Source organism: Diabrotica undecimpunctata, chromosome 10 (assembly GCF_040954645.1).
Source record: "Diabrotica undecimpunctata isolate CICGRU chromosome 10, icDiaUnde3, whole genome shotgun sequence".
NCBI classification, from domain to species: Eukaryota; Metazoa; Arthropoda; class Insecta; order Coleoptera; family Chrysomelidae; genus Diabrotica; species Diabrotica undecimpunctata.
In genome coordinates, this window is record NC_092812.1 from 980,086 (window position 1) to 1,006,113 (window position 26,028).

Here is a 26,028-nt window from a genome sequence, read left to right on the forward strand (position 1 = left end):
TACAAAGAGGTAATATGGCAAGTAATAATGATAACAATGATATTAGGATAAATAATAATAACAGAAAAAACAATTATAACTTTCAATATAATAAGAATAATTATCAACAATATAGACAATCATACAATAATACTAGATGTGGTGATAATTTACAAAATTTTAACAATAATAACAATAATCAAAATAGACAGAATCCTAATAACAATACTAGTTATAATAGACAAAATTTTAATAACAATACTAATTATAATAGACAAGATTTTAACAATAGAAGAAATACAGAACGACCTAATTACAGCAGACAGGTAAATTATGTACGAAGAAATAGAAGCTGTGAAGATAGTGAACGAATTAGTACAAGGCAAGAAAATGTGAGTAGAACTCATAGTAGGGAAAGACATAGGACATCAGATCCAAGTGGTCAGATACAATCTGACAATTCTAATAATCAAAATTTTGTTCAGTAAACTTTCTGAATTACAAGTTAGGCCATTGCTATTATGAAAAACCTTCTGAATTTATTTCTTTAGATGAAGATAACATTATTGAATCTATTAATTTAATTTATATAAATGATTTGGCCAAAAATAAAATGATTAAAATTATGATAGATACTGGTTCAGAAAGTACTTTAGCCTCGGAGAATTTTATTTTTAATACATTAAAACTATCAGATATAATAAAGATTCCAAAAATTAAAATTGTTTGTGCAAATAATAAGAAGTTGGGTGAAATTGATAAACTAGCCAATTTTAAAATTAATATTCTTAATAAAGAAATTAATATGCAAGGATTTATTGTCAAGGATTTATGTGTTGATATATTAATGGGAAATGATGAATTGGAAAAGAAGAAAGTAAAGATAGATTTTGAAGAAAAAATGGTAACTTTGGAAGGGCAAATAATTAAATTTATGCAGAAAGATGAGGTGAAAGAAGGAATAAGAGTTGATAGGATATTATTAAAAGAAAATAATGATGTTTATGAAGAAGAAATGTATTTTGATGATAGGGAAATGTCCCAAAAGAATGTAAAGAATAATTGTAGTGAATATTTAAGGAATGGAAATTTTAAGCAGATGGATGCCTACGAGGTGGAGTGCGTAAAATTGGAATCAAGGAATAATGAGTACATAATGAAGAATAATTTTAATTGTAAAGAAGAAGATATGATAAAAGTTTTAAATTGCCCTGAAGAATATAAATCAATAGCCGTTTCCATATTGCAGCAACACAAGGGACTTGTCATAAAGAAAATAGAATTGCACAAAATTATATCCATAGTATAAAAGTTAAAGAAGAAAAAGATTTTAAAACAAAATCATACCCAATGCCATATAAATACAGAGAAGAAATAAACAGAACGATTAATAATATGTTAGAAGATGGAATCATTGAGAAGGCAGATACACGTTTCATAAACCCTATAGTAGTAGTACGTAAAAGATCAGGTGAAATCATGTTATGTTTGGATGCAAGGAATATTAACAAGATCACTGAAAAGCAATTTGAAGCACCAATGAGTATAGATGGAATACTAGGAAGAATCACAGGAATGTCATTTTTCACTAAAATTGATTTACAGCATAGCTTTTGCTTAATACCTCTAGAAAGAAAAAGTAGACAGTATACAGGATTTCAGATAGATGGAGTAGTATATCAATTCAAAGTAGTACCATTTGGACTTCAATCATCTTGCAGTGCTCTATGTAGATGTCTTCATGATATTTTGGATAAATATGAACATTTTGTAATTCACTACATTGATGATATATTAATTTTTTCTAAAACGGCTGAAGATCATAAGAAACACCTAAAAATTATAATCAACAAATTAGACAAAGTTGGACTAAAAATAAATCAAGAAAAATGTATATTTTTTAAAAAAGAAGTAATATATCTAGGTTATAAACTTAACACTAAGGGAATCGAAATGGATCCAGAACGGACACAGGTCATTCAGGAATATAAAACACCACACAATTTAAGAACTTTAAGAGGATTTATTGGAATAATTAATTATTATAAAAGGATGATACCAGATCTAAGTATAAAAGAAATTCCATTACTTGAACTACTGAGAAAAGGTGTAAAATGGAGATGGGATCAGAGAAGAGAACTAGCATTCCAAGAAATTAAAAACATTTTTCTCTCAAATTTAAAAATATACTATCCTGACTACACACAGCCATTCATATTAAAAACAGATGCATCCATAGAGAGATTATCAGGGGTAATATTACAAATACATGATGGGGTCGAATACCCAATACAATTCATTTCAAGTATTGCAAAGCCACATGAAAAGGGTTACTCAGTTTCAGAATTAGAACTAGCAAGTATCATACACTGTGTCACAAAATTAAGATTTTATTTGTTGGGTAATGAATTTACTATAGAAACAGATCACCAAGCTTTAACATCTATATTAAATAACAAATATGTAAACAGTAGAATACATCGGTGGAGTCTAATATTGAGTGAATACTCCTTTGAAATTAAATACATTTCTGGAAAATCCAATATAGTGGCAGATGCTTTATCAAGGTTAGAAAATACATCACAAAAAGGGCAGCGAACAATAAAAATTGGATTAAATCAGTTAGTAGAAAGTACTGGATTATATTCTAAAGAAGAAATTATAAGAGATCAGATCAATTTGAGTGAAAAACAAAAAGTCCTTAGGAAAGATGGGGTATATTATAAAATAATAAATGGCATAGAAGTATATGTAATAAGTAATAGTAATAAGAATAAGTAATAAGAACTTTGGCAAGGAAAATATTGAAAAATTTACATAACAATTATATGCATATTGGTTCAAGAAAGCTATGGATGCTATTTAGGGACAATTATTTTGCAAAGAATGACATAAGTATACCAAAAGAAATAACTACCCAATGCCAAATATGTCCAATAAACAACGAAAAGAATTTGAAAAACCAGAACACATATAGATCTAATGTTGTATATGAAAAACTAAATACAGTTTCCATGGATTTCATCTCAAATTTAGTTCCAAGTCCAACATGAAAAAAGCATATACTAGTGATAGTGGATTTATATACAAAATTTATTAAACTATATCCCTGCTCCAGAACAAATGTTAAAACATTGAAATTATATATTAATCAAATTTTCGAAGAAATAGGACCATTTAGAAATTGCATAATAGATAATGCTACATATTTTAACAACCAAAAATTTTGGGCATTTTGTGAGAAAAAGGGAATCAACATTCATTTTACAAGTATCAGACATCCTTAGGCAAATCCTGCAGAAAGATATGGATTAGTGAATATAATCAGGATATGTTAGAACAAGTAATGCAGAAAGTGAATAACCGAATTAGGAAGAAAGCTGAAAAATATATCAGAAGACAAAATAAAAAAATAAAAAAACCAATCACATTTCAAAAAGGAGACCAAGTGTTAATTCGTTCACTTAGAAAGAGTAATGCTGGAGAAAACCGTTGTAAGAAATTACAACAAATGTTTGAAGGTCCATACAGAATTGAAAATCAGAATGGACTAAACAGTTATGTGTTAATAGATGCAGAGAATAGACTAAGAGGCATGTTTCATATCAATGACATTTTTAAATATTATGAAGAGATTGAATAATGTTTTCTATACTTTTAACACTAATAATAACAACACTAACAGCTTACTGATAGATCCATTTCATAGATAGATGGTAGATTTCTTTGTTATGAATCAATTTGACATCATACTTGATGATTTTGTACATATGGAAATTATTTGTGCCCTAAAAATCATAATTTGGGGTTAGATACTAAATAGATTCTATAAATGTTTTGCTAAAAATAATATAAAAAGTGAAAAACTTACCAATTTATATTGATGAAAGTTATTTTGAATGGAAATAATTCCTAGATTTTGTCTATAAACAAACATACAAATTTCCATTTGACATGACAGTTTGACGTAGACATGGAAACATAGGCGTACTTAATAGAACAATTTTTAAATAAAAAAAAATTGAATTAGTTAATTTATTATATTTACTAAGGTATGTGGATAAGAAAATTAATATTTAAAAAAATAATAAGTAAATTATTTATTTTAAAATTAATTTTGGGGTATTGAAATGATATTGGACGTAGGAGGAGGAAAAATAGTGTTAAAAAAATTAATTTATAAGTTATATACTAGATAATATTAGATATTAAAAGTATTTGGTTATTTTAATAAGTTATATACTAGAGAATGTTATAAAAATTATTTATATGAGGGTATTCTTAAGAAATTAGCATATAATAAATGTAAAAAGTTTTATTTTAATAATTATAATATTATAAATATATTTAAGTGAGCCATGTGCATAGGCAACCAACTATACACTTAAATGACATTTTAAATAATTATTACGAATATAAAGTGGGGTTATATGTTGTTTAAAATGTGTAGTTTATTAAATTAGAGTGTTTAAGTTAGTGATTTAAGTTTATATTCTGATCTGAAAAGCCTAAATGTCGATAAAATTCTCGATAGAATAGTAAAGAATTATCTAGAATACAGAATTTAACCTTTGTTTACGGTAGAACGTTCTCGAATATGGTTATGTCTGTGAAATGGACATAACCAGAACATATACTTTTTCGAGAACAATCATATAGAACAATTCGAATATGATTTCTTGCCAGATGATTCTGAAACATGGAAAAAGATATAAATACCCGGTGATTTGGATTCAAAATGGCCAGTCAGTTTGTAAGAAAGTTAGTTAGAAGATAGACACATTTAGTTAGTGAAGTCAATTGTTCAGTAAGTTCAAGATAGTCAGTCAGAAGGTCCAGATGTTTAATATAATAAGTTCAATGAAGATTAAGAAACAGTATAAAGATAATATTATTGAAGATTAAAAATTATGTTATGTAAAAATGGTAATTGGATAATGGAAGGAAGTATTAATTGAACATTAAAATTATATAATATATTTGGTGATTGGATATTGGTATATTGAAAAGAAGAATATATATATATATATATATATATATATATATATATATATAAATGCTGTTAAGAAGAAAAATATTTTAAATTGGTGGAAGCTGATAATTGGAAAAAGTAATTTCACAAAAACAAGGATAACCGAGGCTGAGAACGAAGACATTGAGTGGTGATTAAAATCTTTAATTTGGAGAACATTTTATTTAGGCATTCGGTGAAAGAAAGGTACAAAATTGTGTACCTTTTGTAATATAATTTAGTTAGTATCATAAGAATTTCAATTTTAAAGATAGTTTGTTTAAAATTTACATTATCTATATAATTTAATTAGTTTCATAAGAATTTTAATTTAAAGATAGTTTATTTTAAACTTTACATTGGTTATGTTAGATATATATGTGTGTTTCATAATAGATATAATAAAGATAATTTCAAAAAGTGCTTACAAATTAATTCTTTTAGAACCGCGATAAAAACCCTATATATATTATTAAAAAACACTCATTGCTCATCATTCACAAATAATACATCATAACAATAGATATATATATATATATATATATATATATATATATATATATATATATATATATATATATATATATATACTACTAATTTACACACTTCCATATCGATAGCAACTATTATACAATATGCCGATGATTTTGTTGTTTATACACGTAGCAAACATCTCGACGAATGCATTAATCGTTTGAATTCAAACACGAAACTTGTTTTTAGATCCATAAGTGATTTAGGGCTCCAGATATCCGCGAAAAATCCAAAGTTATAATCTTCACCAGGCATAACATGAAACCAATGCAGAAAATTAAAATAGATGGTATAGAATTTCCGGTGGATACCAATGTCAAATACTTAGGAATCACATTAGACAGAAAATTAACCTGGAAACTTCATATTGAACAAATGAGAGATAAAGAGACAAAATGCAATAAAAGGCTAAACTTCTTAAAATCCATTATGCGAACTTGGTGGGGTGCAGAACCTCAAACAGCTCTAATCTTCTATAAAGCTTACATAAGATCAATGATTGATTATGGTTGTACACTTTATGGAACAGCCAATAAAACAAATCTACGTAAGCTGGATATTATACAAAACAAATCACTCAGAATATGGCTGGGATCAATGAAATCTACTCCAGTTGGACCGTTAAGAGCTGAAGCAATCGAACCTCCATTAGAACTGAGAAGATCATTTTTAGCTGAAAAAATGATTATTAAGTCGCTAAAGAAAAACTCATCATTCATTAGCAGCATATATAAATTAAACGATACGACCTAACTAAGCCTTTTTGGATTCATAAACACTCTCCTCCTATTTGTGATGAATTAAGAAACGTGACCTTAAAACCACAAACAAAGGTAGAGACCGACTACTTTGATCACTTTGTTTCCTGTGATGTGAATATACCCCTTTATTCGGAGTTAGCATTATTTAATAGTATAGTCATAAATCAAATTTTAAAGGAACATCCAAACTACGTCACTGTATACACTGATGGATCAAAAAACACCGATGGTACAGGTTGCGCTTTCGTAATACCTAAACGTATACAGAAAAAATATAAGTTAAACAAAAACACATCTATTTTCACAGCTGAGGCAATAGCAATTGCCTCACCTACATCGTAAATTGGACACTAGGATGTATACCATTCAGATTGGTTTGAAAAGACGCCAAAAATCCCTACCATGGGCCAAATAACGAATGTATCGTCAACATATCGTAGCCAACATGTGGGTTTGAGCATTGATGTGGATTGTGGTCGGGTCTTGAAGTCTTCCGTAAATATATTGGCATTACTGGAGATAGTGGGAAGCCCATTGGTTCACGATTTATTTGTCGGTAGAATTGATTTTGGAAGATAAAAAAAGTATTGGATATACAATTTTTAATGAGAGATAGGTGGTGTTGCTGGATATATGCCGGATACTGTTCGATCTTCTAATTCTGAAAGACTTTTCGCGAGGACTTAGAGATTGTTTTATGTCAACAGTAAGAGAGGTTTTATTGATAATGGTTTTTGTTGTTTTCTCCAGATAGGTTGTTGTATTCTTAGGAATTAGTCTGTAGTCTGTAGAACAACGCGGAGTTTATGGAATTCTTTGTGCAAACTGCCTCCGATTTTATATAGGCCAAACAAATCGTAGAATCCAACATTGGATTTTTGAACATTTCATTTCTGTTTTCAATTCCGATTCAATTTTAGCCCTAGGCCAACATCATCTTTACACAGGTCACAAACTTGATTTTGAAAACTCTAGAACCATAGCCTCAATCCGCTTCTATAAACTAAGAATTATCCGAGAAGCCGTAGAAATAAAATTATATAAAAATAAATGGCCATAAAAGGCCAAATTGTCTTAATAAATGTTACCTTTGACATGGAGACCTGTCATAAAGAAAATATTTTCCGCTTCCGCCGAGAAACAAAATATTACTGTCAGAAATGTTCACGCCAATCCCGCCGCCAACCTCGATCCGTCACCATCGACGGTATAAATGAACCGTCCCTTGTTTCCTGTAGCAGTAATGCATTGGTTAGTGATCGAAAGCTCGGCGCAATGATAATCAACGCAGTTCAACCCAGAAGACTGTTGAGTTTAATATTATTTCTTGTAATAGTATTCTTAGCTATAGGTTTAATTGTACTAACCGTGGAAATCTTTAGGAACATTATATATATATATATATATATATATATATATATATATATATATATATATATATATATATATATATATATATGTATATATATATATTTATTTATTTATTTATTTATTTATTTATTTATTTATTTATCTATTTATAACCTACTTTTTTAGTATCCTGCAGATAATAAAGAAATACAGCGTCCTCCGAAGGACATATATGATCTGGCGCTGGTTATGACATCTACTTTTATGATATTGTCCCGTCAAGGCAAGAGTGAGTATTTTCTTTATTGAATTATTTTACCTATATTATAGAGATCATTGACATAGGTACAATAAATACTTTTTTTTTTATTTAGAGAAAACATATAATCCACATCAACCACGAAGGGTTATTAGTGGAGTAACGTACACAAAATTTCATTTTATTTACATTAAATAGATGTATATAAACGTAAATCTTTTAAATAATTTATTACATGGTCAGTGTTTATGGTAAAGTGGTTTTGATGTCATCTGAGATTCCATATTTTCTTCTTGTTTCTTCGTTGTACTGGCAATCAATCAGAATATGCTTCACCGTCAATGGGAGAGAACAGTTTCTACAGGTTGGAGAAGGTTCTTTGTTGATTAAGAATCTATGGGTCAGTGCAGTGTGTTCAATTCTTAGTCGGTTAATTATTACTTGATCCCTTCTATTGGATGGATTATTCAAGATGGTCTTCACAAGGGGATAAATCTCATATAGTTTGGTTCCTGAATCTTTCCAGTAGTCTTACCATATGTTCATACAGTGGTCTTTAATTAGGTTTTTGAGATCGGAATATGGGCAATTTATTGTTTTGGTTGTGTATTGTGAGTTTATTCGACTTGTGTTTGCTAGGTTGTCCACTTTCTCATTTCCAGCTGTTCCTACATGCGACGGTACCCAAATAAATGCTACTTCTTTTCGAGTTGATTGAATTACATTTATCTCATTTTTTATAGCCCGAAATATTGGATTTGTAGGGTATATTTGTTTTACACCTAATAGAGCATTTAATGAGTCAGTGATAATGACACATTTATTCTCACTACGCGTTTTGAAGAAAATTAAGGCTTCCAAAATGGCTGTGGTCTCGCCTGTGAGGATGCAGTAGTTTATAGGTATGGATATAGTGTGAGTAGTGTATTTACAGTAGTATGCAGCAGCATGTCCGTCATAAGCTTTAGAGGCATCACTGAAAATTTGGAGATAATTAGGATAATGAGATATCACTTCGGAGTACAAGTGTTTAATGAAAATCGGATTTGTAGTTGATTTGGGGTATTTTGTGAGGGTTAAATCAATGGTAAGTGGTTGGATTATCCATGGAGGAAAATTTACACTGACTTGTAAAGATCGATTTAGCTTATCCATATTAAAGTTAGAAGATTTTATTCGTTCTATAAGGGGAGTACTATTTTTAGTTGGTTTTGTAGAACCAATATTCGGATGGAAAATTTGGGAGAATACTGGATGTTGTTTCTGTGCTGATAATTTCCCTTTACAGTGATGAGTGTCTTACCACCCGGCAAAATAGCGGAAAGGGTAGAAGACAGATTAAGTTGTGAGATAGTACGAGATAAGGCTAATTATTAGACGTGTCTATTTGACTTCAGTCATAATTATACGGATAACCTCGAAAATATTTTATTTTAATAATGTCTGATGTTAGAATAAATGATTAAATATATTAAGATATATTATAGTAAAAAACATTAATTAGTAGCGATTTTAAATTATAATTCTTTAAGTTTATTTAATAATAAAAATAACTTAACTGAAATATTTGACTAAAGTTCTAGCAGAAGCCCAGGAACCACCTTTACACATACGTAGGCAAATGTTAGCCAACAAACGTCTAATAACATACAGATCGTTTAATACAACCATGGTTCACAAAATAGGTTTACTTTTGACAGAAAATTTAACAAATTCTTACTGGAGAATAAAAAATTCTCCTCCTCTTGCAGAATCTTTTATCGATACGAATTCATTTCAATCTTATATATTACAGCTACCAAAATTTCCTTTTTACATACAAGACTTTGAAGTTCTGATAGACAAACCAACCATTATAATGCCCTCTTATTCAGACTTGCCAATTTTAACTAATCTGATATTCAAATCCATACTAAGCAAATTAGGGGAAGATTTAACAATAATTTATACAGATGGTTCAAAAACTGTTGAAAGTACTGGTTTCGCTTTTTTTGTTTCAAACAGCAATTATGTTGAGAAATATCGAATTCCTGAATATTGTTCTATTTTTACAGCCGAGGCTGCTGCTATACAGAAAGCACTAACTTGGTGTGTCACTAATTATTGTGAGAACATCGTAATAGTATCAGATTCTCAGGCAGTATTACAAGCTATTCGTAGCCATCCATTGGATAGTTTTCAAAACTCCATTATACTTGATATCAAAAAATTATTACATGATCTAAAATTCACAAAAAAAAAACAGTTACTTTACTCTGGGGGAAAGGACACAGTGGAGTAATTGGAAACGAATTAGTGGATGGTATGGCAAAAAATACATCTGAGATATCCGAAATTACAAATTTTTACTATTTTAAAGATATTTTTTCTATTATCAGGAGTATTGGTAGGGAAAGATGGATGTCAAAATATAAAGAGGTTCAGAAGACTTCAAGAAACCATTACTTTTTTATTCATCCATGCTTACCAAAAAATATTCCACATTTTAATTTTAACTATAATAAAGTACATTCTTCATTAATCACCCGGTTAAAACTTAACCATGGCCTCTTTCCTATATGAATCTATGAAACTCCTTTCTGTCCTTGTGATGGTAAATCTGTCGGAGATTTGAACCACTTATTTTTCGATTGTCCTAATCATAGGGAACAGACTCAAAGCCTATATTTAGGTTTAATTGATCTCAATATTAGCCTACCAGTTAACATAAGCAATCTGTTATCTTATTCTGACAAATCTATATATAATATTCTAATCAAGTTTATGAGCGATTCTAAAATAAAAATTTAAACATCCTTATAACAATTTTCTGTGGCAAAAAGATTTTTTGTCTAATGCCATCTCTCTCTCTCTCTCACACACACACACACACAAATCTTTATTTAATAATAATTTAAAAAAAGTTTATTTAATAATAAAAATAACTCAACTGAAATATTTGACTAAACTAAATAGGTATGTTCAGTCCGAAATAATTGTTGTATGTGGAGTTGGCGTAATAGTTAGAGACATTGTTCTGAAGCTAATTTCTTGTGGCATTTTAAATTAATTACTATTTAACTGGGAATAAGCCACAATTAAAGGTTAAAATACGTTTATTGACGTTTCAATTTCCACTTCGGAAATCGTTCTCAAAATACAAACATTATTAAACGTTCACTAATGTTTGTATTTTGAGAACGATTTCCGAAGTGGAAATTGAAACGTCAATAAACGTATTTTAACCTTTAATTGTAGCTTATTCCCAGTTAAATAGTAATTAATAGTTAGAGACGTTGTCTATTGATAAGAAGACTGGGGTTCAATTTACACCAAGGGTAAAATTTTTGTTTTACTCAATCAAAAATAATAGAAAATATGATACATATTAGGTAACAAGTTTTCGAAAAACTCATTATTTACAATTTATTCTTATTCCAATGTTATAAAATAGAAATACAAAATATTTCAAATTCAATTCTTGTTTTACAGTCTTCAGTTTTGAATGGAAAATAGTCCATTGAAGACTGTTTAATTTGAAATCCATCACTAAATTCTCAGTGTTAATATCAATTCCTCTGTACAGGTAATGATTTTCAAAACAATTGACGACATTGGAATGGATGCGCGCGAACAGCTACCTGCTTTATAGCTAATCAAATCATCAAGCCTTCAAGTTATCAAATAATAACCATCGAGAAGTGTTTTTTACGGTAAACAGAAACTTTTTATTGAAAAAACAATTCGTGAAAAGGATTTTGACGGTCGAGGAAAAAGTGCAAATTGTTGTCTGGCATGTGAATGGATTATCAGACAACATGATTAGACAACAATTTGTAAATATGTTTCCAAATAGGCCGGCTCCAGCACGATCAACAATTCAGTCTATTATACGTAATTTTTTTACTTATGGATCCGTGTTCGATCCAAGAGGAGTTCGCAGAAGAAGGGGGGTAAATCCAGATTTTGAACTAAGGGACACTTTGATTTGTGCAAGTATTGAGCAAAATCCTACCCAATCAACACCTCGTCTCGGAGAACAATGTGGAATTCCAAGATTTAGAGTAGGTGAAATTTTGTAAAGACATCGATACTGTCCCTATAAACTTCATAAATCCAACGAACAATTCCCTGGGGATCAATATAGACGTTTAGAATTTTGTCAAACTGAAATGGAAATGTCACATCAAGATGAACATTTTTTTGAGAACGTTTTGTTCACCGATGAATGTACGTTTTCATTGCATGGCCGTCACAATTCAATCAATGCTAGGTATTGATCTCGATGAAATCCTCGTCAGATTTATGTCGCTCGTACCCAGCGTCTTCGAAAAGTAAATGTTTGGGGAGACATAATAGGGAATCATGTCATTGGTCCATTTTTTATAGACGGTATGTTGACTGGGCGGAAATACTTGGAACTTCTGCAAAATCAAATTGTCCTAGCGCTTCGTAATTTACCAATACCTTTCGATTAAATATAGTTTCAACACGATGGTTGTCCCGCACATAATTCTCGCATCGTCAGTGAATATCTCAGTGCGACTTTTCCTAATCGATTGATTAGTGGCCACGGATATTTTTTTATTTTTGTAGAATTTTTACTTATTTAAACATTCTTTAAAAGTTTTGATTCAAAGCAAAACGATCTTTGCATAATTTCAAATTATTAAAAAAAAAAAGAAAACCACATGTGGGTTTTGAACTCTAATCGTCTGCGATGTCTGTATCGCAATGTCGAATTATTACCACTAATCCACGAAGGATTAATAATTATTCCGTGACAAGAGTGTATGAAACTCCTCAAATCATAGTAGAAATTATTCTTGGTTAATAATTTAAAATTTTAGATTAAATAATCACTATTAATTAAATTATTTTATTCACATTTTTGCTTTATTGTGGTCAATCCGTTTTTACTTTATGCGAAATTAAAAAATGGAAATACGTCACACATTCGACGTTACTCATAATAATTATGACCGAGGTGATTTAGCTCGAATCTAACGTCTAAGGTGTGAGACTATCGATAGTGGTAATGTAATGTAATATAAATTATAGGTGTTTCCGATTATTTCTCACCTCTACGAGTTTCATCTCTTTTTATTTCACAAGGTAACTGTGTTTTCTATCTCTTACGTTAAAAATCCGGGTGGTAAGACACTCATCACTAGACTTCGGCAAATATGCAAATAAAAATGTAGAAAATATGCGCATAAATATGCACGTGTTTACCCGAAAATATGCAAATATTTTACAAAATATGCATACAAATAAATAAAAAAATCGTAAAATAGTAACAATTTTATTTAAAAAAAAAGTGTACATAACTAAATATTTCCTACTATTCATTAAGATTTACATTTATTTTAAGTAAACATCATTTTTAAGTATGAATAAACTTATTTAGAATTATGGTAACAATAAATGACCAAGTGGTGTTCAAAATTTTCTAACAAAAACTTGTGGCTTCTGTCTGAGTACATATATTTATATATGGAAAAACTTCGTTCAACATCAACTGATGTAACGGGAGCATTTTTCAAACTAACCAAAACATTTGGTTCTAAATTAATTGTTTCCGAAATATTTCCAGCTAGAACACTGACTACTTCAGAAAGAATATGGTAACCTTTATTTTTTTCCATAGTAGCTTCAAATTTTTTTAAAATATCTTTTCCAATATTACCTCTAACGTTCCGACAACATGACGCAAATTCTTTTATTAATGCTGTACTTTCGAACAATGACAGTTTTGGTGATTCTAACTGAGTAATTGTTTTTTGAACAAAACTAAAATTTGATTTTATAAATGAAAGTTCTTGTTGAAGCAAGTTACTCTGAAAAGTTTGTTTAGAATCCAAAAGAGATTGGGAACTTTCATCTGTTAACGTATCAATTATGTTCTTTATTTTAACAAAATGATCTGCATAAAAATTAGCTGCTTTTAACCATGTTCCCCATCGCGTTAAAATAGGTTGTGGTGGAAGAGGAATGTTAGGTAGCATTTCTTTATAAAGTTGAATTCTTATAGGAGATTTAAGAAATACTTTTTTGACACTGGATATCATGGTATTTACAAGAGGAAACTTTTTTCGTATTTCCTCTGCAACTCTGTTTAATCCATGCGCTACACAAGTAACATGTATTAAATCTGGGAAAAATATTTTTAAATTTTGTCCTGCTTTCACCATATAAGGAGCAGCATCCGATAAAATAAGCAGTAATTTATTAGAAGGAATAGTTGTCGGAAGAAAAAAAGTTGCTAATGTTTCTTGTATAAAACGCGAAATTGTTAAAGCATTTGTTTTCTCAAGTTGCTGGCATGAAATAAGATGAGATTTTGGTAAGGTATCTTCTTTAAGAACACCAATCAATAAATGAGCAATATACTTTCCTGAGGAATCAGTGGTTTCGTCTACAGATATGTAAAAATAATTATCTGCAATTTCTTCCTTAATATTAATTAACACCGACGAGTATAGCCCGTTCACATTATTTCTTCTTAGAGACCGATCACTTGGAACATTAAGTTTGCAATATTTTTTTAGAAACGAACTAAAATTTACATTTGCTAATTTTGAAAGCGGTATGTTTGCAGACACTAATGCGCGACACAAGTCTTCATTAAAAGTTTCTTGCTCATCTAATTTTTTTGAAGTAGATTGGAAACATTTAGCCATTGAAGTTTGATGTTTTCCTCCTATTTTTCCTTTTTTTGCAATGTGTGAAGCAGTTCTCACATGTTGGTCTATCTGAAATTTCTTCTCACATGCTATCTATAAATAAAAATAAAAACCTTTATTTTAACCCAACCTTTAAAATATAAAAATATACAAGGTGTTTTTGGTTAATCAAATAACTGGTTTGGAAAAAAAAACACTCGCTAAGTGTTTTAAATGCAGTATTAATCCACAAATTAGTTTTTGTTACTAACCATTAGTACATCATATAACTTATTTTAAAATTCAACAAAAGTTTTTTTTTGTTAATTCAATTACAATAAAAATAATTGTGTTTTAGAATAGCTGACTTCATAAAAAAAGTAAAGGTGAAAAATTTTTCTAAATACACACCATTGTATTGTACCATGGACAATTTTTTCTCACTAAAGGAAGCTATTTTTCATTTAAAAACAACCTACGAGTACTAAATTTCAAGTAAATACGTTTATTGGTTTTAAAGTTATTGTTGTTATTAACTAAAAGAATTTAATTTTTTTTAATTTTAACACCCTGTATCTCGAAAAGTAAATAAGTTTGACCCCTCATTAACTATATCGTTTTGTTCAATTTTTCGAGAAGTATCTACAGTCAAACGTTGTAAGTGTCATTTGGAAACACCCTGTATGTATGAAATATTAGATATTTAATAGAAAATATTAGATACTTACAATTTTGCCACAGACTGAACAGTAGATTTTTCCCATATCCATAGACAGCTCTTTATAAGGTTTAATCCAAGTTGAAGCACTGGTTGTTTTAGGCATTATAAAATCACAATCTTCCTTTTTGTTACGCACAACGAGTGTTTACGCTTTGAATATCAAAACAAAAATGATTTACAAATCTGAGCATCAAATTAGAAATGTTTAGGTACCTAATTCAATAAACTGGGAGATTTTGGAAAATCCCTAAATTAGGAACAAAACTATTAGCCGTTTACCTGCTGTTAAGATACAATAAATTGTAGATAGATTTGGGGATTAGATCATAAAATGCAAATGAGCGAACCCTTAGCGATTATCCAATAACTGAATGCCTCAGTGACCGAGACTTTCTAAGAATGTTGAGGGCTACTTAAATTGATCTTCTTTGAAATTGTAAATGTTTTGTACCTGTAGAGATTACGTACTTAGATCATTTCTTGATTAAAATGACTACAAAATTTTATACAAGAATTGAAATAAATTGGTATGTTTAAAAATTTTCAAATACAGTATAAAAATCTGAACTTTTATGCACTTTATGCAAACTTTTATACAAATATGCCAAAATATGAAATATTTGCATAAAATATGCACAATATGCAAAATATGCAATATGCATATTTGCCGAAGTCTACTCATCACTGTATAGTTTAGGGATAGTTGTTGGCGTCTAATATATAGAGGTGGTTCTCTCGCTAAAACTTGTAAGCTACTAATAGGACTAGTTCGTTCTGAAGGCACCCAGTGCTAATCTCAAAGCTGTAGATTATATGCTATTTAGTTTTTTTTAAAGCAGTTTTGCTTACAGCACCGTAAAATATGCAACCGTAATTTAATTTACTTCTAATAAGTGATTTGTAAAGGTTAATTAATGTTTTACAGTCGGCACCCCAAAATTTATTAGATAATATTTTAAGTATGTTTAACCGGTTTTGGCATGCTTATTCTAATTTATTAATATGCACATTCCAATTTAATTTTTTATCGAAAGTTAGGCCTAAAAAACTTACTTCTGTTGACTGTTTTATAGGTAAATCATTTAATCTTAAATTAATTGTATGGTGAGTGTTATTTTTACTAAAAATAACGTATTGAGTTTTTTCTGCAGAAAAATTGAATCCGGTTTGTAATGCCCAATTTTGGAGTCGATTTAACATAAGTTGTAATATATTTGTTGCTGAAACTAGGTTATTAGATTTGGTGTAAATAACAATATCATCCGCGTAAATGCTAGCTTTAATAGGAGCTCTGGTTACATTTATGATGCTATTAAAAGCCACTAAAAATAGGGTTGGACTTAAAATGGATCCTTGAGGGATTCCATTATCTAGCATTTTTGGAGAACTTATGATTCCATTTATTCTAACTTGTATAGAACGATTAGAAAGAATATTGCAATCAACTTCTGATTGATTGCAAAGGCTTTATTAATTGAGGTTTGCAGTGAAATATGATTATCTAATGTAGAATGTCCCTTGCGAAAACCACTCTGAAATGGGGTAAGGAGATCTTTTGTTTCTAAATACCATGTTAGACGGAGATTTAGAATTTTTTCCAGTATTTTGCACATGCTGCATGTGAGAGAAATAGGACGGTACGATGAGGGTATATCTTTGGGCTTATTGGGTTTAATAATGGGAATAGTTATTGACTGAGACCAGAGTTTTGGAAATTTATGATTTAAAAAACAGGTATTGAATAAATCTAACAATATTATTTTTGCTCTGAAAGGTAGGTGTTTTATGAATATTGGTGGAATATCATCATGTCCTAGGGATGTATTTTTGGAGTTTACAATAGAGTATTCTAGTTCTTGAAGAGTTATGGTAGCATTTAATGGATCACCAGATTCCTTATCAACGATTTCGAATGATTCTATATTTTGCTTATGAAATAATAATTGCGGCGTTATATTTTGGTCGCTAGAATTTTCTTGGTAAACTTCGGCTAAGTTTCACCAATAGCTTTTTTATAGGTGATGATCTCATTATTATATGTTAGTGCATTGATATGCCTAAAGGAGTTGGTACCTTTAAGTTTCCGAATTTTAGACCAAATAACCTGTGAAGGTGTTGATGAATTTATGGACGATACGTAGTCTTTCCAAGTATCTTTTTTGCTTTTTTTCATAAGATATCTTGATTGGAATTTGGTTTATAAGATTATTTAATTCGTGCATATCCAGATTACTAGGGTGTGGTAAATAAATGTTACATATGTTAATCTTTTTATGATAGGTAATAGAGACTGCTACAGCTTTAAGATTAGTACTTAGCGCGATCGGTTTAGCTTCCAAATCAGTTCTGGTGAAAATAGCTACTCCACCACTAGCTTGTTGAGCTATTCGATTTTTTTTAAAACATTGAAAATTTTTTAAATTTATGTTATTTTGTTTAAAGTGGGTTTCTTGAAGACAAAGAATTAAAGGGGAAAGCTCGCCGATTAGTAGTTTTAACTGTTCATAATGGGTATAAAACCCATTTATGTTCCATTGCACTATAAATGAATTAGTCATCCCTTAATTATCCTTCAACTAGTGACGATTCGTCAGCTAAAGGAGGGTAAGAGTTTATTTTTTTCTTTAGTCGGGTGATATTATTTCTTAACCTAGAATTTTGGGTGTAACAATAAACAAAATTAAGGATTTGAATTAGTTCCTCTGGTTCATTGGAGTAATCTTTTGGAAGAAGTTTTGGGTTTCTTTTTTGATTTATTTTGTTTAGGGGTATTAAAAACGGATGAGTCGGTTTTTGGGTTGTCATCGTTAATTTCAGAAGATGATATGCTATGTTTTTTTAGCTGTTTAGAATTTACTGCATTATTTAAGGTTATTGATGTTTCTGGTGTCGTAATATTTTCAGTGTTATTTACAGCTGGTGCTGTTATTTTGGAAGAAGAAGACGACGTGTTTGGATTATCTTTATATATGTTTTATATGATGTCGGTTTCCGTAGTATTTTCAGTGCTATTTACAGCTGGTGATGTTGTTTTGGAAGAAGAAGACGAAGTGTTTGGATTATCTTTAGATATGTTTTGGATGAGGTCGGTTTCCGTAGATTGATATATTTTATCATTAGGTTCATTAGGTTTAGATAATGACGATGTGGTTAGGGTTGAATTTGAGAGCGGAGTTTAAGGGGCATCATTAGGTTGATGATGTTTAGATAATGTTGATGTGGTTTGAGTTGAATCTAAGAGGGTAGTTGAATTAGCTTGGTTTGAAATGTTAGCTCATTCTGATTCTTGATGACCAATGGTTTTACATTTGGAGCAACTGAATCCGTCTATGAAGAGAAATACTCGGTAGGAAGTATTATCATAAGTTATGGTAAAAGAGTCAGGAATAGACATATTTTCCAGGGGTGTAATGAATGATTGCCTTCTAAAGCTCAGAACATGACTGTACTCACTTTCAGACATACCTACTCGAAGAAAAGTCATTTTAGATACAGTGTGAATACCAAGTTTTTGTAATTCTTGTTCAATTATTTCGTTCGGGATTGTAGGACATGCATTAGATATTAGAAGTCTCTGGGCTGGAGAAATTAATCTTCTTACTTCGACTTAACGTCCATTTATTTCGATATATTTTTAAGAATGAAGAAGAGCATCAACAGTGTTTTCTGAAGAGAGATATATGCATATCCTATTGTTAGCAATTATGGAGGCAAAAAGTACATTAATTGGACCCACTAGTGATCCAACAGCTAAGACGTAATCATAGATTTTTGTGCCTTCAATGCTGGAAATGACTATTGCTTGTTGTTTTGTTGGATGTTTAAAATAATTTACGACATCTGAGTAATTGCGTTTAACGGAGTTGTGTGTAGTATTATTGTTGTATGAAGTCATTTTATTAATTTTCTTGATCAGAAGTTGAGCCGGTCCTGTGGTTGGTCCAAAAAACTGGCCAAGACCCAACTGGAATTTTTGTTATCTCTTTACGTAGGTATTATTTAAAGGTTATTTTGTTATTGTTACAAAAATAATACGAAAAGAAGTGCTACTCACTTCAGATAATATTGTCAGCACTAACTAAAGGTCCGTTTGCACACTACGTCTTATTGTACGTTTTGTGGGTCATATAAAACGTACGACAAAATGTACGTTTTGTCCAGTGTATACACACTACGTTTTTCCTTCTGTTTTCTACCTCATTTCTAATTCAGAGTCTTGAGTTGTGTGAAGTTTGTTTAGTGATTTTTTTTTATTATGAATGAAACACAGCTACTTTCTTTTATTTTTTCAACCATAACGATACTATGACTGAGGAAAAAGGGGATGAGGAGGGAAAAGACAAGATGGTCAAGAGAGTGGGCTTCTAAAAAGAAGCCAGTATTCCCACGTCTCGTTACTAAAAGAACTGAGAGGCGAACCAGATGACTGGTGCAATTATTTGCGAATGGACACCTCAGCCTATTGTCAATTGCTAGAGTTGGTAACACCATACATATTGAAATAAGACACCTCATAAGAAAAGCCATTACACCCCATGAAAGACTCACAGCAACTCTCAGATATCTTACAACAGGACGCCGCGTCAAGGACTTAGAGTTCACAACCATAATATCCAAACCAGCGTTAAGCCAAATAATTCCTGAGACCTGTAATGCAATCTACTTGGTTTTAAATCAGAACTACTTAAAAACTTTTATACAATTCAATAAATTCCCCGAGAAAATCGTGGACGCATTGCCGCAAATCTGACATTATTAGGTTTTTTTAAGAAAAATTTAGCGAACTACAGTGGAACTAGTCGTCAAATAAGTCAAGATCGGACGACTTGTCTGAACATGTATTTTCACGTAACGTTTTATCCTATCAGTTCTGTAGTACGTACGTTTTGCTGTTTACATGCCACGTTTTATTGTATAGGATTTATCCTATCCAACAAAACGTACAATAAGACGTAGCGCGAAAACCGGCCTTTATGCACTTAAATTTGTCGTAGAGGTATAAAATATTAAATTATAATTTGTTTTTACCATTTAAAATGACTATATTTCGGGACAGCTGGTAACGTTGTAGATTTGATCGCTATCAGGGCCAAACTCCACAATAAATACTATACAAAAGATTAGATAATTTTAACTTTTAACTTTAACATCTAAACTTCAACCGAATACAATTAAATTACTAAAAGAAAGACGAAACAGAACAGATCGAACTTCGGACAGCTTCAAAAGTGTAGGTAACAAAAACGTGAAGAAAGAAATTAGGAACGATCATAGAAACTATACTAACAATCTAATAAAAAATATAATACAAGATAACTGCAATATGAAAGTACTCAAAGCAAAAAACTCAAACAGCACAAGAAAAATCATAGAAATAAAAAATGAGAAAAACGTCACCGTCCGAGACAGAAAGGAAATAAGCGAGGCCATTGAAAAATTCTACACTAAATTATACTCAGCAAATACACAACCACAACAACGACGTACTGAACAAACAATAATTAACACCGGCTCAGAAGAAATACCGGTCATAACCGACTATGAAATAAGAACGGCCCTAAATCAACTAAAAACGAATAAATGTCCGGGAGAGGATAAAATTACAGTCGAAATGTTGAAAATCGGTGGAAGAAAAATAGAGCAGGTATTATATATTTTATTTAACAAAGTAATTGATGAAGGAAAGATTCCTCAAGAATGGTACAACCCCGAAGTCATTTTACTATTCAAGAAAGGAGACAAAGCAAACATCGAGAATTACCGACCAATATCCTTGCTCTCACATCTGTATAAATTATTAACTAAAATCATAACCAACCGCCTAACACATAAGCTCGATTTCTATCAATCTATCGAGCAGGCTGGATTCAGAAAACATTTTAGTACCATAGACCACTTGCACACCGTAAGAACACTGATAGAAAAATGCACCGAGTATAATGTTCCAATTCATATGGCGTTCGTCGATTTCCATAAAGCATTCGATTCCATCGAATTATGGGCAGTGCTTGAATCTCTAGAAAATGCACGTATGGATTCAAGATATACTAACATAATTAAAAACATATATGAAAATGCCACCATGCAGATAAAGCTGGACGAAAGCACAAAAACTAATCCCATAAGACTACAACGGGAAGTAAGACAAGGAGACACCATCTATCCCAAACTATTTACCCTTGCTCTAGAAGACATTTTTAAGAAACTAGAATGGAACAATAAGTGTATCAACGTCGACGGATCATACTTAAACCACTTGCGATTCGCAGATGACATAGTTTTAATAGCCGATAATATCCAAGAACTAAATGATATGTTTCAATAATTAAATGCAGTTTCAGGAGCGGTAGGCTTAAAAATGAACTACAGCAAAACAAAAATACTGAGCCGAGACCAGACAAATATAACAATACAAAATCATACCATAGAAAATGTTGAACATTATGTATATCTAGGTCATGTTATCAAACTAGGAAAACCAAATCAAGATGCTGAAATTAAAAGAAGAACACAACTGGCATGAGGCGCTTACGGCAAATTAGCATATATCTTGAAAAACACCTCCATTCCTGTAAACTTAAAGAGAAAAGTGTATAACACATGCATACTACCAGTTTGTACTTACGGCTTGGAGACAGTAGCCCTTAAGGCGCGTTTTCACGGGTCGATCTGGATTGAACGATTTAGGTCGATTATGAAATCGAAAGCAAATTGAATATGTAAACCATAAATCGAAGTAGAAAGACTGTCTACTTTTGATGGGCGATTGTCGCCGAATCGATGACGAACGACTGAAATCGAATGTGTAAACATCTCGTCGAACGAAAACACAACGTGCAGAAAGCCGAGTAGAGTACTTCTAACGTGTATGCAGTTGTTGTTTTTAGTGCGATAACCTGTAATTTTGGGAAAAAATGAGTGAAAATGGTCAGATGCAGACATGGCAAGATTTTTGGATGCTTAATAAAACTATGATGTATTATGGAATCCACAAACTGAGCTTTATAGCAATCTACAAGCGGGGCGAGCAGCATTGAAAGCAATTCTACAACATATGAATAAACCGAATATGTCTGAAAATTACTTGAAAAATAAAATAAAAAATATTACAACATACAAATTGCGCAACAAATTAATTGCACACCTACAATAATAATTTCAAGTGATGCCGTTTTATACCACAATTAATTCAACATTTGTCGCCTATCGTGTAAACCTTTTTGCTTTCCACACAGATCGAATTATGGTCGAACGATCCAAATCGTTCAACCTAGATCGACCCGTGAAAACGCGCCTTTACCAAACAATCTGCTAAAAAATAAAAAAAAAACGCAAAGAGCAATGGAACGAATCATGCTTGGAATATCACTAAGACACAAGATTAGAAAAACCGATATAAGACGTAGAACGAAGATTACGGATATTGTGGAAGAAATTGCAAAAATGAAATGGCGCTGGGCAGGTCACGTGGCCCGATATAATGACAACAGGTGGACACGGAGAATTCTAGAATGGAGACCAAGGACGACAACAAGAAGCATCAAAAAAAGATGGGTAGATGACATAAGAACAGTGGCAGGCAAACAGTGGATTAGATTGGCGCAAGATAGAGAAAGATGAAAGCAATTGGGAGAGACCTACATTCAGGAGTGAATGGAAAATGGTTGACAAAGAGAGATAATTTTAACAGTACAGTATTATTTAAAATTTGTGAAACATGTTTATAGTCTGGATAAAGATAATGGTGTGGTGTACGTTAGTTGATGAATTTATGTAGTTATCCATGTTGTTGTTGTTCGTTTTCATATATGTTGGATAGTTTAAAACAATATGTTTGACATGTTGTGTTGAACTCCCGCTACATTCGCACAGCTACACTTTTATATTGACTTTTTTCCAAAAGAAAGACGTATGTGTAATACTTTTTAATAATTTATTATTAAACTTAACACAACTTAATTTGAAGAACAAAAAAAATGGAATACTTGTGGATATTTGAAAAGCTCTAGGCGAGTAAGGGGTTGATTTTTTGTGGCAAATTATGAGTAGGATATATGAGGAAGAAAGGATGCCAAAGCATGGAGAGAGAGTGTGATCGTATCATTGTATAAAGACAAACAAGATATTTAGGACTATAAGAACTATAGAGGGATTAAGTTAATGTCGCACACAATAAAAATTTGGGAGAGAACTGTATGTGTGTGTGTGTGTGTGTGTGTGTTCATTCCAGGAAGGAAAGGAGGATAGAAGAGAAATATGGCGAGAGAGCACTACATTTGGTATTTATAGATCTTTAAGAGGCGAACGACACAGTTCATAGACAAGAGTTATAGAGATGTATGTGAGGGCAATGGGTTCGTTGGAAGTACGTAAGGCTCGTGAATGATATGTATGAGGGAGCGTACACTAAAGTAGGCATTTGCGTCGGATTGGCCGAAAGTTTTCCAGTGATGGTTGGTTTGCATTAAGGCTCTTGTTATGGATAGACTCACAGAGAAGGTAAATGAGGTGACTCCTGGTCAATGCTCTTTGCTGATGATATCGTCTTAGTAGAGGAGAATAAAGAAATGTAGGAGAAGTTGGAGGGTTGGAAAAGGACTATTGAAGGAACTAGATCAAGAAATTGCCCATAAGATACAGGCTTGTTGGTTTACCTGAAAGTAAATAAGCTTGGTATTGGTCTTGTATTGAAAAATCGGGGAAGGGCTGAAAGGAAAGATATGCGGGAGTGTGGTGAAGTCTGCGTTGGTATACGGCGGTAAAGTGTGCCGGCCTGTAAAGAAGATTAAAGAAAAAAAAAAGATAAAGGTAGCTGAATTGAAAATGTTATGATGGATGTTGGGTCAGACTAGAATAGACAGCATTGGGAATTACTGGATTAGGGAAAGAAGCGGGGTGACTGCGGTCTCAAAAACATTCAAGAACAAAAAAAGCAATGCTTTGGTCACGTCAGATGTAGAAATTAAATCTATGTGAGATGAAGGATAGAATTGTTAAAAGTTAATCGAAGGAGAGGTAGAGGAAAACCGAGGAGAAGACGGAAGGACTTTGTGGCAGAGGACTTGACAAAGAAAAGTTTAGGTAAAGAAGATACGATGGATAGAAATGAGTATCAAAGAAGAGTAAGGAACAGCGTCTCTGAAAAGGAAAAAGCTGAGGAAGAAGAAGAAGCAAAAACTTTGAAATGTGAACTGGGTCTACTTGCTTTTTTGGTTTTAAATATTTGACTTGGATTCCTGACAAACGGTTAGAAACAGTCCGTTTTGGCATGATTATTTAAAATGAGTTTAATTTGAATTTCTAAAATTTCTGTGTATCCTTAGCCCCCTTTCAGACGAAGATACTGTATCCGAGATACGCGTATCCGAGACGCAGATATTACATAGACTCAAATGGAGCTTTTCACACGAGACGCGCGAGAGATACAGTATGCGAGATACCGAATTCAGTATCTCGGACTTTCCTGTCGCCGACGACTGAATGCGTATCCCAGATACAGAAGAAACATTACGTTAAATGAACGCTTTCAGACACGAATACTTTTGCACCACATTCCATAGACGCGCGATTTTCTGTCGAATAATTGTGAATGAGCAACGAAAGAAAGACGGTCTTTTCTGAATATAGTTAAATAATGGAGCGTACTGTATTTGATAGTGACAAATTTATTTGTTTGGTACAATCAAATCCCTGTCTATGGAATACAGCATCGCCACATTACTGCAATAGAAATAAAAAGCAGCAGTGCTGGGTCCAAATTTCTAAGCAAATGTGCGACAATTTTGAGGCCATGACTGCAGTACAGCAAAATGAATATGGTAAGAAATGAATATGTTTTTATTATAAATACATAGGTATTTTGTTTCATACGTATATAGTTTAGTTTTAAAAGTTTGCTAATTGAAATTTTGATTATTTAATGAATATAAAACTACATTATTGTGAAAGGAATACGGTCATTTTTTTTAGGGCGAGGTAAACAATTTACAAATTGGAGATAAGTACATAGATTTATTTTAAATTTAAGTCATAGACTTTAATTTTAACTTAAAGTCATAGAAAGCCGTTTTTTGACGAAATACTTTTACGCATAGTTGTGTCTTTTTTACTCAATTGAATTTCTAAAATTTTATGAAGTTCTTCAAACGACTTCACAGACATTCGAAAATAATTAAAAAACTTCGATGGATCTTGCAATAAATCTTGATACAGCAAATTATACGTTACCTTGGTTTCTCTTAATTCTACAATAGGATGAACCCACAAATTACGTCGTCTTTTCAGTTTCTTTTTCTTTTTATTTAATATGTACCACAGCATAACATACTCTTCTACATCCATAATCCAAAAATATAACCGCACTGCACTGCTACTATTTTCATACTGACGAGCATGCCCGTGAATCCGATACAGTAGCCATCGAAAATTCTGTATCTCGCATACAGTATCTCGCATACAGTATCTCGCATACAGTATCCTCGTCTGAAAACCCTCTTACTCACAGACAGTTTAAAACAATATGTTTGACACTGAGGATAGTTGCAGTGTTAGTGTAAATGTGGAACCGCAGACGCCATCAAGTATCCATGCCCTAACCTGCTATGCTCAATTTGTAGTCTTATTATTAATGTCTTAATTATTTGCGGTGTTTCAAATATAGTTGGTTATGTGTATGCATTTCCTCTAATTTAGTGATAGACTAAATCAGTAAGTTTGCCAGCAGTAAAGTACAGTGTTATATTTTTATTAATTCTAATTTATTTATTTAT

At 31.5% G+C, this 26,028-nt stretch overlaps 1 protein-coding gene across 1 annotated transcript in view; it reads left to right on the forward strand.

Annotated features, from left to right (window-relative positions):
• The window catches only part of LOC140452242 (probable protein kinase DDB_G0291842), a 226,387-nt gene that overhangs the window by 99,845 nt on the left and 100,514 nt on the right, over nt 1–26,028 (forward strand). Inside the window, exon 4 of the mRNA XM_072546379.1 lies at nt 7,822–7,924. Coding sequence (XP_072402480.1) covers nt 7,822–7,924 — 103 coding nt within the window. The remainder of the gene's footprint in view (nt 1–7,821; nt 7,925–26,028) is intronic.